This window comes from Maylandia zebra, linkage group LG12 (genome assembly GCF_041146795.1).
Source record: "Maylandia zebra isolate NMK-2024a linkage group LG12, Mzebra_GT3a, whole genome shotgun sequence".
Taxonomy (NCBI): domain Eukaryota; kingdom Metazoa; phylum Chordata; class Actinopteri; order Cichliformes; family Cichlidae; genus Maylandia; species Maylandia zebra.
The window spans coordinates 20539991-20554882 of NC_135178.1; the positions used below are offsets into that span (position 1 = coordinate 20539991).

Sequence of the window (14892 nt, forward strand, 5' to 3'; positions counted from 1 at the left end):
AGCTACGGGTAAACATGAAATATGAATACAACACAATACTTGTGGAGCTCGTTTTTGTCGGTACACAACCTGACAAATTAAAATCAGGGTTTTAATTTTCCCTAAAAGAGGTGAGTTTGATCTACTCACCTTGGAGTACACTGTAGTATTTTTTATGTCTTAAATTAATCTCCATACATGTTCACCTACCGACAGCCTTTTAAATCGCGCTTTGTACATCTTTAACACTGATGCAATTTTAGATTAAAAAAACAAAAACGGCAAGTGACCAACCCAGATACAAGACGTGAAAACAGTCATGTGTATTAAATCATGTATTAAAATTTGACTGCGTAGAGCAGAAAAAGGCACCGAACGTAACTGAGACAGATGAGTTTTTAATTAATATTGATTTGTGAAGTTTTAAACAATAAGCCGGATACATACAACGTTATATACTATCTTTAAATTTAGCAGGCGTAGTTATGTACATTATAGTACAGGAGATGTGATTCTGTTCTGATTGATTTAATATGTCGCTTGTCTCTTTGAGATTGTCATTGTTATTGTTCTAAATAAAGTTCATTTTTTTTAAAAGTTATGTACATTATAACCTGGCGGTACAGATTTAGATTTTTAACCCGCATCCACCCCCTCTCTCAAAACGTAATATTGCCAATCCCATTTCAATGTTATAGGGCATAATAGGACAATTAACTTTATGGGAATTTACATGGTTTGTTTAGCTAATGTCTGCACGATATAGCAGCGCTACATTTCAAGAATTCAAAATATGGGAACCAAAGTTAGACAATATAGAAATCACTTTATTTAGTCATAGTACTAACAATGAAGGTTCTGCAACCCCCACGTCGACATGCTAAATGGTTGATTCCAGACTGGGACTGTCTATTATTTTTTTAAGGCGATGATTTTAACTACGAGTGCTGTTTCATTTGTTTTTAGCCTAAATGATTTTTTTGTAAACCGTATATAAGGTGTTCCTTTAAAATTGACCATTAGGTTACCTTAATCAGGCGATATTTAATGGACTGCGAGTCTGTTTCTATATAGAACACCCCTGTCGTTGCTGGGAACTACTCCTGGCACTTCCTTGTTCAAAAGTTTTATTTAGGGGAAGGCTTGGGGGGGAAAGTTGGTCACCGGATTGGTTATTCCTTCGACGCTGCTGTCAGACATTAAAGGCATGGATCAAAGCTTTTTGGCGTAACTACTGTGGCTGTCCCAGCTTTTCTCATGGCTCCAGTTGTTAGAGGGTGGCTAACGTTGCACTGAAAGAAAGAGGAAGATGTCCATGGCTAACATTAGCGAAGACATCAGGGTGAAGTTTCCCCTACATTCCGCAGTGTGGGAGAATGACTACAGGAAGCTGGAGCAGCTATTAACATCAACGCAGGTTGGTTAAAACCACTGGCGAGGTTGGTAACTTTGGCACCGATACTCAGCTAGCCGGACTAAGCCAGGAGTGAGCTGCTGAATTTCCGCAGGCAGGCAGTTAAAGAAGGCCAGTGGTGTTTACAGATGCTCCGCAGGCAGCCACATACACATGACACTGAGTAGCGCAGCTTTTTACGCATCTATAAGTTTGAAAGCTTTAAAAGACAAAAAAAACCAAAAGTCTTCCGGTACAGACTGGTAGCTTGTTTCCAGTTAAAATGTAAGCTTCTGTCCCATTTCACTGGATTCCTCAAATACACTGATTAACAGACAGCAGTACGTGTTTTATCACTCGCATGCATAGATTTGTTGTTTATTTTTGCACTACCTACAGTAACTCGGCATTGCTATTTAGCTTCAAAATGGAGAGATCCAGTAGCTCAAACAATAAGAAGTGTTAGGGATGGGTATTGATAAGAGTTTATTGATGCAAATGCCATTATTGATTTTCTTTATAGGTCAGATTGGTTTTTACTGTCAACTCAGTTTCATTTTCACTGCTTGGACAAAGTGTAGAGGGAAATAAGCTTGCATGTGACTCAGGTGTGTAAAAAGTGCCGCTATCACGAGTCTGGTGTCACTGTTGTGCAATCTGCAACTTTTGGAAAAACATGCCATGTGTCGTGAAAAGATTCGATGTTTTGGGGGGTTTATGATAATCCGATGAATAGTATAAGCTCTAGATTCCCATCCCTACGCCGATAATTACCTCAATACGTGCTTGAGAGTGTATTTTATTTACTTAAAATGGACAATGCAGTTTGACATAGTTCCAGTACAGAGCATGAAACTGATGTGCCGCACAAAGAGTTTATAGCTGTTCCTAATTTTCAGCCCTTGTTGGGCTTATACATCCAAACTATACAATTATTATGATTCCTCTGTACTGACTCCAGCAGTTTTATATCATTGTTAGCCATGACCAAATTGCATGTTGTTGACTGCACTGGTTATAGTAATCGCTTGGAGGTTGTTATGTCAGCTCGGTAGTATTTAATCTAAACAGGCACCTTATTATTTTTCAGAATGACATCGAGGCTGTGGATCCCAGAGGCCGAACACCTCTGCACCTGGCTGTATCACTCGGGCACCTGGAGTCAGTGAGAATCCTGCTGAGACATGGCGGTCAAGTGACTAAAGAAAATGCCAATAATTGGACAGGTTTGTTACGAAGCTAGCTACATAACAGACAAGGAGGGCTAGGATTTGGATTGGTTTGTTGGTTGATTTTCAATCCCTGCTGTCGATAACTCTACCCGTCATCTGCTGTTGATGAGGTTTCTTGTAAATATACTTATCCAAGAATATCAACTCCTACCACAGCAGTAAAATGGTTTCTTTGGTCTTTAATTTCATTGCTGAGGTTTTTAATGGTTAATCGTTTCTCAGGAAACGGATGCTGTTGCATTAAAAGGTTTAGTGGTTTGTTTCTGCTTGACTTTCTATGGGCAGTGCTGCAGGAAGCAGTCAGCACAGGAGATCCAGAGATGGTTCAGTTAGTGCTTCAACGCAGAGACTACCTCAAAGCCTCCACTGCCCTGGGAGGAGTGCCTGAGCTGCTGTCAAAGATCCGAGTGGTGTGACTTCATATATTTTTGCCTTTTGCTTGTCATCATTTGTAAGTGTGCCTGGAAACATTTATAACATTTCTTTTGCTCTTTCTAGTCTCCAGACTTCTATATGGAGATGAAATGGGAATTCACCAGTTGGAGTAAGTTTTTTTTTTTTTTTTTTTGTGAGTGGAAATATATATTTTTTAAGTAGATTTTTAAAGTAGACAAGTGTATAAATAGTATTATGTTCATGCAAAAACAGCTAGTTTATCAGAAATCCAGTATGCAAAAGAGGGATGGTTTCAAAAGTTGTTTTTTTTTTTTATTTAAGGCAGCAGTCTATTTTTAAAGATTGACACTTTTCCTGTGCGGCTTCATCAGGTCACACAGGAAAAACTACATACCTGCCTGATGGCAGGTGAAGTATTTGTTTGCTTAAGTGGTGTTTTTCACGTATGGATGCTTTTTGTTTCTGTATCCTGTTGTTTCGCAGTTCCTCTCGTGTCCCGGGTTTGTCCGAGTGATGTTTGCCGCATCTGGAAAAACGGCGCCTCGCTGCGAGTGGATGTTACTCTTCTAGGCTTTGAGAACATGACCTGGATCAGAGGGCGTAGAAGCTACATCTTCAGAGGAGATGGCATGTGTTTACACTCCCTCACACAGACGAGTTTTCTTTGCTGCTGTTTTGATTAAAATGGTCTAAGCGACTCCCTGTCTGCGTGTCTGCAGATTCATTTGCAGAGCTGATGGAGGTGAACCATGATGATGAAGTCGTGGACATCGAACGCTTCAACATATCCCAAGAAATGGAGGATGTGACGTTAGAGTCAATGCAGCCAGCTGAGCAGGAAGTTGCAAAAAGGTTGACGACTCCTATTGTCAACACCTACTTGGACACAAAGGATATTGCTTTTGAGAGGTAAGAGGCATTTATTCCTCCTTGTTCCTGTTTTTCCTCATGTCAGGAAAGGATCTAAATTTGTTTGATAAGCTGCGACAGAACTCCAAAGCTATGCTACTTCACGAGAGTTGGCTTCTCATGGCATCTTGTTTCAGTGGAATTACTGCCTGAGCCAGGTTACTGTGTAACCCATTAGAGTTCATGATCACCACCTCTGATCTATGGATGACATTTCCAGTAGTATAAGATAATAAATATTTTGAGGCCTTACATGAAATATTCTTAAATTTTTCAAAATTAACACGTCAAACCAGAATCTAACATGTTAAAATAGCAGGGTAGATGATTCTCTATTATACAGTATATTGAGTTATTATGGAATTTTTACATGAGATATTCAAGCTTTTTCTTGTCTGTCCTTCTGGAAACTGTAGCATCTAAATGCAATATTTATATTTAGTACTTTTTTTTTTTTTGTTGTTTATTCAACATCCAGCTAGAGGACATGTTATCACAATGATGATGACGACACAGGTGACAGACGGCATCTTACTTCAGCTATCCTTACATTAGTAGTTGCTGTTGCACTGTTGGATTGTGAATGTATTTGAATCTAAAGAACAACGATGAATCTCTTCTATTATGATGTTTTATGTTTTCTGGATATATACCAGTCTTTTGTTTTGTGTTTTTCCTACAGGACTAAGTCTGGCATTTGGGGCTGGAGAGCTGATAAAACTGAAGTAGTCAATGGATTTGAAGCGAAGGTATAGAGAAGTTATAAATCAAACCAGAATGTGTTTATAAAATGTGCTGGTTTTATTACCTGACATTGTATTTTTGTCATTTTCTCAGGTTTTCAGTGTGAACAATGTAAATGTGGTAATCAGGACACGGACGGAGCATCTTACAGACGAGGAGAAAGCCAGGATAAAAAGTACAGTTTTTAAGTATTTCAGTATATATATTGTTTTTGTTTGCTTTTGGGGGGGGTTTCAGCACATAGTTTAAATGAACTGATCAGTGACAGCATTAATTATTAAGTATCCTTTGAAAGAAGCTCAACACAGCCGGGCTTTCTTTGTGTTAGCTGGCTCACAAAACCTAGAACCTAGTTGATGATAACGGATCTGTTAAGCCAGACTTTCTGCTTCAGGCTCTGCACAGACAAATAAAGCAGACATGGAAATTTCTTTAATTTGTCAGTGGATCAAAGTTGTATTTATTTTTTTTAAGTTTAATAAACATTTTTGGTGTTTGTTGTGTGTTCTAGCAGCTGCAATTCCTGCAGTGTAAAGGAGACTTATCAGCAGATTGGAAGCAAGCATAAAAACATTTATACGTTTTCTGCATCGCCAAAACAATATATGCAAATTTTAAGGGACCTGCTGTGATTTTACAGCTTTACTTTTCTTTCATTATATCAGTAAGGTAGGGCTTAATAACTTAACTTCCCCCATCCTCCCAGCAGAGAAAACAAGCTGTAAACAAGAGCACTCAGGGAGATCTCCTTCTGCAGGGCGAGGGCTACACTAAACTTCAATGTTTTATGATGTCTTTATTACAGCACACGGTTTTCAGTCTGTTATGGTGTCATTGTGACATCATAGCGTGTCGTATTTGGTTCATAGCTCCCTCCATGCCCTTTCATATGAATATAACTCTCATGATATATTCTAAGAGTATATATTTTGACAGGTTCCTTGGAATGCGTTTTTCACAGTGAACTTTAGCCTTTGGTGCTAAGAATGAAGGTGAAGGCAACCTGGGTACTTATGTGAAGTTTGAAGATGATCTATAAAAATTGTGGGTAATATAAAGTTTTTACAATTAATTTTTCACACTTGGTGTGACCTTGACCTGATTGTTTTTTTTTTTTGTTTTTTTTACCAAAATGACATCAGCTCAAGAAAAAGGTATCTTGATAAGAATGCTAACAAACACATACTAAAAAAGAACCAAATCCATACACCTACCCTTCGGGAGGAGAAAAAAGAATCAATGAAGTCGTGGTATATTTTAAACTGAAACTCTAAACATAACCTTTGCCCCACAAGATTATTCATTCAGCACAAGTTACCATAGTGATTTAGCCAGGTAAAACGAGAGCTGCTCTTGTCACACCAAAAACTCCAACTTTAAGCTTGACATAGCTCGCTAACCAATTGATCTCGCGTTGTAGCGCTCTAGTATTAATGTGGCTATTATTTTGCCTTGTATCACTCACCTAAACACCAGCACCAACACTGGCAGGGTCGTCCTCTCTGACATGTATCCCTGACTGATTGAGGCAGATCCATGGATGCCCCATCCACTAACCCAAAGGACCCAAAGTGTCAGCGAAATAAAATAATAGTAATAATAAAGTTTAATTGTTGATGCCTTTCAAAACAACATGAAATCTGCTGCCAGTTCAAAATGTCAGGGAAGTGGTTTGAATGTTGTTATAGTCAACTTTTCTTTACACTCATAACAGAACTGAATCTGAGTGCTGATTGGCTGCTTTTCTTTTGTTTTTGGTCTTTCCAAAGGTGAAAGAAACATCCTGGAGTCTCTACTGGGGACTGTGGAGCAGCACATAAATGCGCAAGGAGTAAGTTGTTCCTTCAGCATTATTGTAAACGTGATACATTTTGTTGCCATGCACCTGCTTATTTTTTGCGACTTCATCATTCTGTAGGACCTGACTCTCGAATATGCAACTGCCAACAATCCCACTGCGATCACTCCAGAGGAATACTTTGATCCCGACTTTGACCTTGTGAAACGAGACATCGGCCGTCCTATTGAACTGAGCATTCGAACACAGAAGTAATTTCAAGTGTTCTAAACTCCAGTCCACTCATTTTCCTAGTTGTATTGTGGAATTTAATGCTTCACTTTATCTGCAATCTCCTCTCACGCAGATTCAAAGGAACATTGTGGATGAGTGAGGACCATCCCCTCTCCCTGGTGGAGCAGGTAACCCCCATTATCGACCTCATGGCTCGCACGAGTTCCCATTTTGCAAGACTACGAGACTTTGTAACCCTGAAATTCCCTCCTGGATTTCCTGTTAAAATAGGTATTTTTGCAGTTTTATGATTTTTATTTATTGTTATTTTTTTCACTAGAAATTTTGGATTTGCAGAAGCACTCTGATACCCTTTCTGTTGTCACTTTGGTATCTCATGTGGCCCTCTCTTTCAGAGATTCCCCTGTTTCATGTGCTTAATGCCAAGATTACCTTTGGTAGTGTAAATAAATGCAGCACTGAGGAGGAAGCGAACACATCAGCAGCAGCCACACCAACATCCACAGGAGACGATGAAGCAGCAGGTTGGAAAGCAGATGGTTTATCCAGAATATTTAAACACAAAACGCACGATTGTCATTTTAAACTGCTCAACTACTGGTTTTTTTTTTTGTTTTTGTTTTTTTTTATCCACCCTACCCAGCACCACCTCCTTTCCAGGTGTGTCCCTCGGTGTTTGAGGTACCTGCGAGTTATCACCGTCGTGGGGGAAGCCGCCACATGCCTGTGTCCAATAACGATGAGGAGCTCTTACAGTACGCCATCCATCAGAGTCTCCTGGAGTCTCGTCAAGGCACTGGCCAGGTCAGAGCAATCGTCACTGACACAAACTTCTTTTTCATGCAAATTTCCCCCCCCCCTCCCCACATGCTGAAGACTGTAACTTCCCCTGGTGTTTGTGTGTTTGTAGGAGGGGCTCTGGGATCATGTTGATGGGGACTTCGCTGATGTAATGCCGATTAACCAGAGTGACAGGTAGGAACAGATTAACAGTGTTACAAGTAACTCTGTTACTGAGTGTTTTAATAGAAGGTGCTTGCAGCTTAGGAGGCCTAGGGATTCACATGGTTGGTTTTGTAGTGTTTTTAGTCAAACTTTATCACATATTTATTCTGCGCACCTTAAGTCTGTTCAGTGTCCACCTGTGAGGATGATATTCTGCCTCGCTGCCTGTAAGCATCAGTAAAGGCAACAGGAAAAAAGGTGAATCTCAGTTTTATCCTGTTGACCTTCTAGGAGTATCCCAGAGGGGGTGCTGGTGGATTATAGAGACACCTCCAGCCCTCCCAGCTCTGCCTCTGCCTCTAGCCCTGATTCAGACCTGCGTCTAGCAATGGAGCTTTCTGCAAGAGCTCAAGAGGAAGAAGAGAGAATGAGGAAACAAGAGGAAGAGGAGCTGGAGAGGATATTGCAGCTTTCGCTCACAGAGAAATAAAGGGAATAAGAGGGAAATATAAATATTAATAATAATTATAATAATACAAATTCTGCTGATCCAGAAAGCAACCACCACACCTCAGTTTTCCTTCCTAACCACTCTCATCAACTATGCAACTGCAGATCTCTTTCTACAACAGATAATTCTTACACAGCCAAAATCAAACTGTCTGTATCCAATATTTTTCAGAAGGTATTTTGGTAAGAGTATACTCTTTTTTTTGTATATTTCTATCTCAGTATAGTGTCTCCATCGTCACGCTTCTTTCCTGGACTGTTTGAGATCATTCTGGATGGGTTCTACTTTTTATTTATTCAGTTTCTTTGTTTCAGTTCAGACTCACAGCGGCAACTTGCAGGTATTTCTGTCACTGTTGTCTCGGGTGAGGGTTGAGTCAGTGTAACGTGGTTCTGTGAACAAAAAAAGTTTGACTGACTGCTCAAAGGTGACTTCATATAGTGTCGGCACACAAATGTGATATTCGCGGCCCCGGCAAACAAACACAGCAGTGCTGTCATTGTAAAGTCTCCCTACATAGTCACTTGGTTGAAGATATTGGACTCACTGAAAAGCAGAAAACTCAGGGTTAGCAGTTTTGTTTTGTTTTTGTTCCTTTGCTTTGGAATAACTTTGTTAATCAGCTGTAAAACTGACAGAAGTTAGCCAGGTAAATGATTTTAATATGGTACCACTCTAGCATATCGTTCTATAAGAACACTATGCCAGTGTTAAGTTGGAAAGGTTTGTTGGGTTGATTCAGATGTTCATATGTAAATGTGTCTTCTTGTACTTTGTGAATGTACTCTCTACAGATGGAGTAGAGCATTTTGCTTTGAAAAAAATTTGAAATTAGCCGCATGGTGTAGTATCTCTTTGCAAAAAGGATAAAGGGGGTGGTTGGCTTTCCTTTCCTGTCTTGAGCTTCTGGTGAAAATTGACTTCTCTTTTCTTTTTCTTTTTTTTGTAAATTCTCACTGAGCAACTTCACCTCAATTCAGAAATGCAATAGCAAAGACCATTTCTGTCTGTGGATTTATAATAGTCATGCAGCTGGGAAGCAGTAGTTCCAAAGGGCAGTCTACATTTTGTATCCATGAACAACTCAACACCTCTGTGCGGAAGAAGGAAAGCAGCACAGACCCTGAGGTCAAGCATGAGCGCCATACGTTGGGGTTTGATTTTTTTTTTTCCTTTTCTTTTCTTCAGCATGTGCCAAGGATTGCTTCGCTCTGATAACACGTGGTGGAGCTGAAGCGTGGCAAAATTTATATGCAGTGCAACTCAGACTAAACTGTTTAAATGAGTTTCTTTAAAATTTTGTAGTTTGAAAAACAAGGTGTCTCAGCTGTGTGATGCCAAGTAACACTCATTAACCACTGTCAATGATTTTTACTGACAACCAACCACTTTATCAGAGGTCTGTGCGACTGACTGCATCAGAAGCTTCAGCTGAACAGCTACTAACTGTAAAGATCAAGTTGCCAAACTGCTGAAAAGTCAAATTTGAAAATGGTAGCTTTAGTTAATTTAATGAAAATCTTTGCAGTGCGCCATTTGAGCTGTAAGGTTTTTTTATAATAGGTTGAAAGTTTCAGAGAATGTGTCAGTTTTCAAAATGTTGTGAAATAAAAGCACTTTATTTCCATTACTGCATGCTTCTTTTTTTTTTTTTTTTAATGTGGTGTGTGTGACCATGAATAGTTGCCTGTCTCTATGTGTGAACTCTGTGATGGACTGATGACCAGAGTGTGAGTCTTAGATAGAAAGTACTTACACAGAAAAAGCATAGAAGTGCTTGTATGAATGAGTGAATGAGGCGAGCTGTATGAAAGTGCTTTGAGTGCGCAGAGTAACAAAGCACTAAATAAAAACCAGTCCATTTACTGTTTGATTTTATCCTGCACATCAGGTTCAGTCATGACCAGATCAAAACAAAGACAGCAATGATAACTTGCTCTCACTTTTTAATCTCAAAGTTTAATGCTTGCAGAACTTTTGCTTTTCATCAAACAAAAAATACAACCAATCACAAAATTTCCAGCTTTGAAACCCAAATAAATAACACATGGTGCTCTCTTTTTATAAAATACAGGCCCAGATTACTACTTGTGCCATTAGGTGAGCATTTTAAATCAGTTTTGTCTCATTCTATTTACAAAAGCAATTTTGCATAAACTAATATGCAGTGGAGCCAAAAAGCCTTAAAAATGAATCTGAATTTCAGTATATCTACCCCCTATTTGAAAATGATAACAGCTAATAGCAAATGATTCAAGGAGTTTCTTGTGATGTGTATCATCTTAAAGTAGTTCCTGCGAGCCCGGTGTGTTGGCTCCTTAGCAGTAATAATATTCTCCAAAACCAGAAGGGTGAAGGATGTCTCTGATGAAACCAGTGGTTCTCCTTGGTCAGGGTGGAATCAACTCAGTACAAGTATCCATCTCCAGAGCACTTTGGGTTTAATGCACTGTTATCCTTCTCTCTCTCTCCGCATATACCCTTGTGCTACTGACACAAATCTCGCATTTACACACCTACCCAACCCAAGAGACCACCGCTCCTCCTCTGAGACCAGACTAGGCGTGGTTATTTCAACTGCACTTTTTATTCTTCTACTTTTTATTTAGAAATGTCCTTATCTGTGATGGAGTTGCTTTTAAGTGACAGTGAACAGTGAGGTTTAGATGGAGCAATTTCTGGAAAGTTTTAATCTGCGATCTTTGTCTAGTCATAAAATGTGATTCAGTTTCTTTTGCCACTATCACCTGAAGATGACACAGGTGATAGTGGTAAAGCAGTTTTCTGCTGGAAACATGAGGCCCAGTCTCAGATGTTTGATCTCCACTGTATCTGTGTTCACTTTAAATTATATTAATAATTGACCTGAGATCAAGATAAATTAAAGACATTAAAGATACACTGATCAGGCATAGCATTATGGCCACCTGTCTAATACTGCGTTAGTCCTTTTCCTACCAAAACAGCCTTGAACCATCAAAGCATGGACTCCACTAGCCCCCCCGAAGGTGCAATTTGAGCTACTGTAGCTCAAATTGCACCTTCGGGGGGGCTAGTGAAAATGTTGCATTGGGCCAAGTTGGCCAGCCGTTACTCTTGACGTACATCAGTGAGCCTCCATGCTTGGACCACTTCTGATAGAAACTGACCACCGTACACCGGGAAGAGCCCAAGAGACCCGCAATTCTGGAGATGTTCAGTAGAGTTGGCTATCACAAAGTGGCCCTCAAACTCACTCAAACACCTATGCTTGCACATTTTCCTGCTTCTAACACACCAAATTTGAGGACATAATGATTACTTGCACCCTAATATAGCCCACACTCACCAACAGGTGCCATGATGAAGACATAATCACTGTTATTCACCATCAGTGCTCACAAAGTTACGCCTGATCTGTGTTTATAAACTAACTGCGCACACTGGGCTTTTTGGCAGCTGCTTTTCCCTCAGTCGGTTCCCATCTGCACATGGTTACGGCAACAGAGCGGGTGTAACTTTGCAGACAGAACAGGATTGTCTCTCGGTTCATATGTCCTCCAGATTTCAGCGACGAGACAGCGGTTTGTAGACGCAGACAGCCATAATGATCATCAGCACCAGCACCACCGCCAGGACACTCCCCAGTGTGACTGTAAGGACAAAAACACAAGCACAGCCAATAAAAACAGACTAACGGGCAGACAAGCGCGACGGGTTAACTGGTTACACTGGTTTAAAGGTTTCTGTTGCAGTATATAGTTGTGGTCGCTGGAGACTAAAGAGAAATAAACACCTTGAACCTTACACCTGGATGTCGGGATCATTGAACGGCCCCTCCACAGGCCTCACATTTGTTCTCACCTAAATTCTGCTTCTGCAGGACCACATAAGCTCTCTCGGCCACCCTGTAGTCGTCGGGCTGAGCGATAACCAGCGCATTAAAGCACATTACTGCAGCTTGTGTGAGAAGATGCAGCATCTTAGCAGTGGAGGATGGAGATGGAGGATGAGGATGACAGCGAGGGGTTTCTTCTTCCGCTATAGGATCTGGGTCCTAACGCCGTTGGATTATTGTATCGTGAAACTGTCCAGAACAAGGGTGTCAAACAAAAGGCCCGGGGTCCAGAATGGGCCCGGCAAAGAATTCAGCTGGACGTCTTGGAAAAGACGAAGGAGCGCATGCATTTTGTACTTTGAATTGTTTTTAATACGTTTGAGAGCTTTTCATATTGATGAAGATCCTCCCCACAGTCTTTCCTATTCTGTTCCTTCAGTCTTTTTATCTTTCACACGTAACGTAGGTGTCTACAGCTGTGTCCCCACCAACTCCCTCGCCCTTTGTTGCCTTGTGTGTGAACATATTGTCCCAGTCTCCCCTAGGCCCTATTCCCGAAAGTGGATTAAATTAACAACTCTGAGCTTGTTTTTAAAATTTTGAGTTTGATGAACACGCTTCGTGGAATAGCCCTTTGACTGGTTACAGCTCAACTATGAGACTGAGAGATTATTCATCTCAGCCTAGTAAGCTGAGCTAACTGTAGACTCTCTCAGCAGCTCTGACACTGAAAGCTTCAGGATGGTGGAAATACAAAGTGTACAAACTCTTTTCTCTTCTCCGCAACATAAAACAGTCGTGTGGTGTCTCTCACACTCTCAGTTTCTGAAATGTCAAAGAGCAAAGAAGGCTCGTTAGAAAGGTTGAGCTCCTTGAAGTTATATTTTAATATAATTACTCTGCGTGACTGGGGTGTAATCTCATCGTTTATAGACAAGTGCACACCATTGCAAACTCGTACAGCTGTTGATTACATGCTAGAAAGGCATAATGAGTGTTAAGAAATGTCAGTCACGGTGACCTGAATGTAAAATCGAAGGCTTCCTGGATACATTTATCACAACAAGACAGCATTTCATAATAGCATGAAGCCAGAAATTGTATTGTAATGGAAGGCATTTAAAATTATAAAGTTATGACCTTAAGCTTAACACAAAAATATAAAAGGACTCATCATTATCAAATCATTATTGTGTGTTTTTTAAAGCTTTTTCAGTACGATGCAAAGTGTCTTCAGATAACGGCTGACATGACTTAGCAATATAGAAACCGAATTAAATTAAATTTTAGTTTAATCAGTGGAAAGTATTTTTTAATTCAGCAGTAAATTAGATGATCAGTCAGTTGAGTTGCTTAACAGTTAGACCTCCAAGTGTCATCAGACCATCTGCTGCAGTTAGGATCACCTCAGCCATCTGTGAATATCAGGGCTAGGCAAGTGAAAGGACCCTCTGGAAGGGGATGGAATCAGAAGTAAATGAGCTGGGGAGGTCGCCGCCTGAGGAATTTGGTTATTTTGGGAGTTTTAATTCCTTTTATTGTTAATACAAGTGTTTGAAGTTTTGCATTCCTTATTCTAGTAGATTACAAGCTTTATTTCTTGTGGCATCTATGAGTGTTTGAGTCCATTTTTTTCTTATAACTCCCCAGTGATAACTTTCAGTTTTTCATCCTGTGTTTTCTTTCATGTATTTGTTTCATGTATAATAGTAGTTTTGATCATCGTGGTTTCCCTATCTGTTTCTCTGTGTTTATGTCTTTGTCCTGCAGTGTTCCCTCGTCTCTGACTTTATGTTCAGTCCTCATGTGTCCATGTTAACTGTTTCCTGCCTTCGTATTTGTGAATATTCATGTATTTTTCAGCCTCCTTTGTTTACTTCCTGTTTAATTTTAAGGTTTGTTATCTTTTGTCTCCTGTGTTGATTTTGCTTCTTGTCTTTAAACAAAAACCCAACAAATAGATGGCTCAGGAGATAACACGTGTTGCCTACTAGTCAGGAGGTTGGTGGTTTAGTCCTTAGCTTCTTTAGCCTACCTGTAGGCTAAAGAAGCTAGCTTAAAATGCTTATGCTAATCGGTGGTAGAAAAGCATAATACCCAGTATCAGTCCCTTTGTTGTTGAATCTCTTACAACTGTCAGATGTATTTTGTGTCACCACTGGTTAAATCAGCAACTAGAAACTACAGCCATGTACAATGGACACCAACAAGTCAGAGAAGAGTACAGTCAAGTCTAACTGCCTGCACATGTGATGAATGAATGTTATTCCTTTATTTCTATTATTCACCCCTTGTTAGAATTATTAGCATTAACTGGAGGGTTTAACAGTGTGTTCATGCAGTAATTCTTTCCATGTATACTGTTTCTAAAGCTGTCCATATCAAGCAGGAGAGAACCACCTATTTAGCGTTGCCTCTTTTATGTGTCTCCTGTGCTTGCCTGTTCTCTACTTCAATAGCAGTCACTGACACAAAAGGGCTTTGATCTGCACGTCCATCACCCAGCAGCTCATTGGGGAATCAAATGTTTCAAAACCACTTCCCACTCTCGTATATTTTCATACCTGTCAGCCTTGACGTGATGGAGCCGTGCTCAGATAAAACTCTGAAGGGTAGCGTTAGCGGAAATTGTACATGTGTGTGTGTCTGTGTCAGTGTGAGGGCCTGAGGAGATCAGAAGGTTTAAGCTGCTCTATTCGCCCGTATGTGGATGGATTGTGGATGTTGCAAATTAGCTTGTTAATTAGAATATCTAATAGAGGTGAACAATGACAGCCAACAGCCATTACAAAGACACGAAGATCATCATGTGGAAATTACAGTTCAGGAAAAGCACAGGGTGTTTGATATAAATAGTGGAATTTAAAAATCTTATGCAGTGTTTTTCTTCCTTTTGTCACATTTAATCTGTTCTATTGAAAAGGAGTACAAACG

At 40.0% G+C, this 14892-nt stretch overlaps 1 protein-coding gene across 1 annotated transcript; it reads left to right on the forward strand.

Annotated features, from left to right (window-relative positions):
* The first annotated feature begins 909 nt into the window (after positions 1 to 909).
* ankrd13a (ankyrin repeat domain 13A) lies at positions 910 to 9771 on the forward strand. Its single transcript, XM_004544553.3, has 15 exons — positions 910 to 1396; positions 2463 to 2598; positions 2890 to 3014; positions 3103 to 3148; positions 3484 to 3627; positions 3720 to 3909; positions 4592 to 4658; positions 4747 to 4828; positions 6423 to 6484; positions 6572 to 6702; positions 6798 to 6955; positions 7081 to 7209; positions 7329 to 7489; positions 7596 to 7660; positions 7922 to 9771. The coding sequence occupies exons 1-15, from the start codon at positions 1289 to 1291 to the stop codon at positions 8118 to 8120; spliced, it is 1803 nt and encodes a 600-aa protein (XP_004544610.2). The 5' UTR covers positions 910 to 1288; the 3' UTR covers positions 8121 to 9771.
* The last annotated feature ends 5121 nt before the right edge of the window (positions 9772 to 14892 follow it).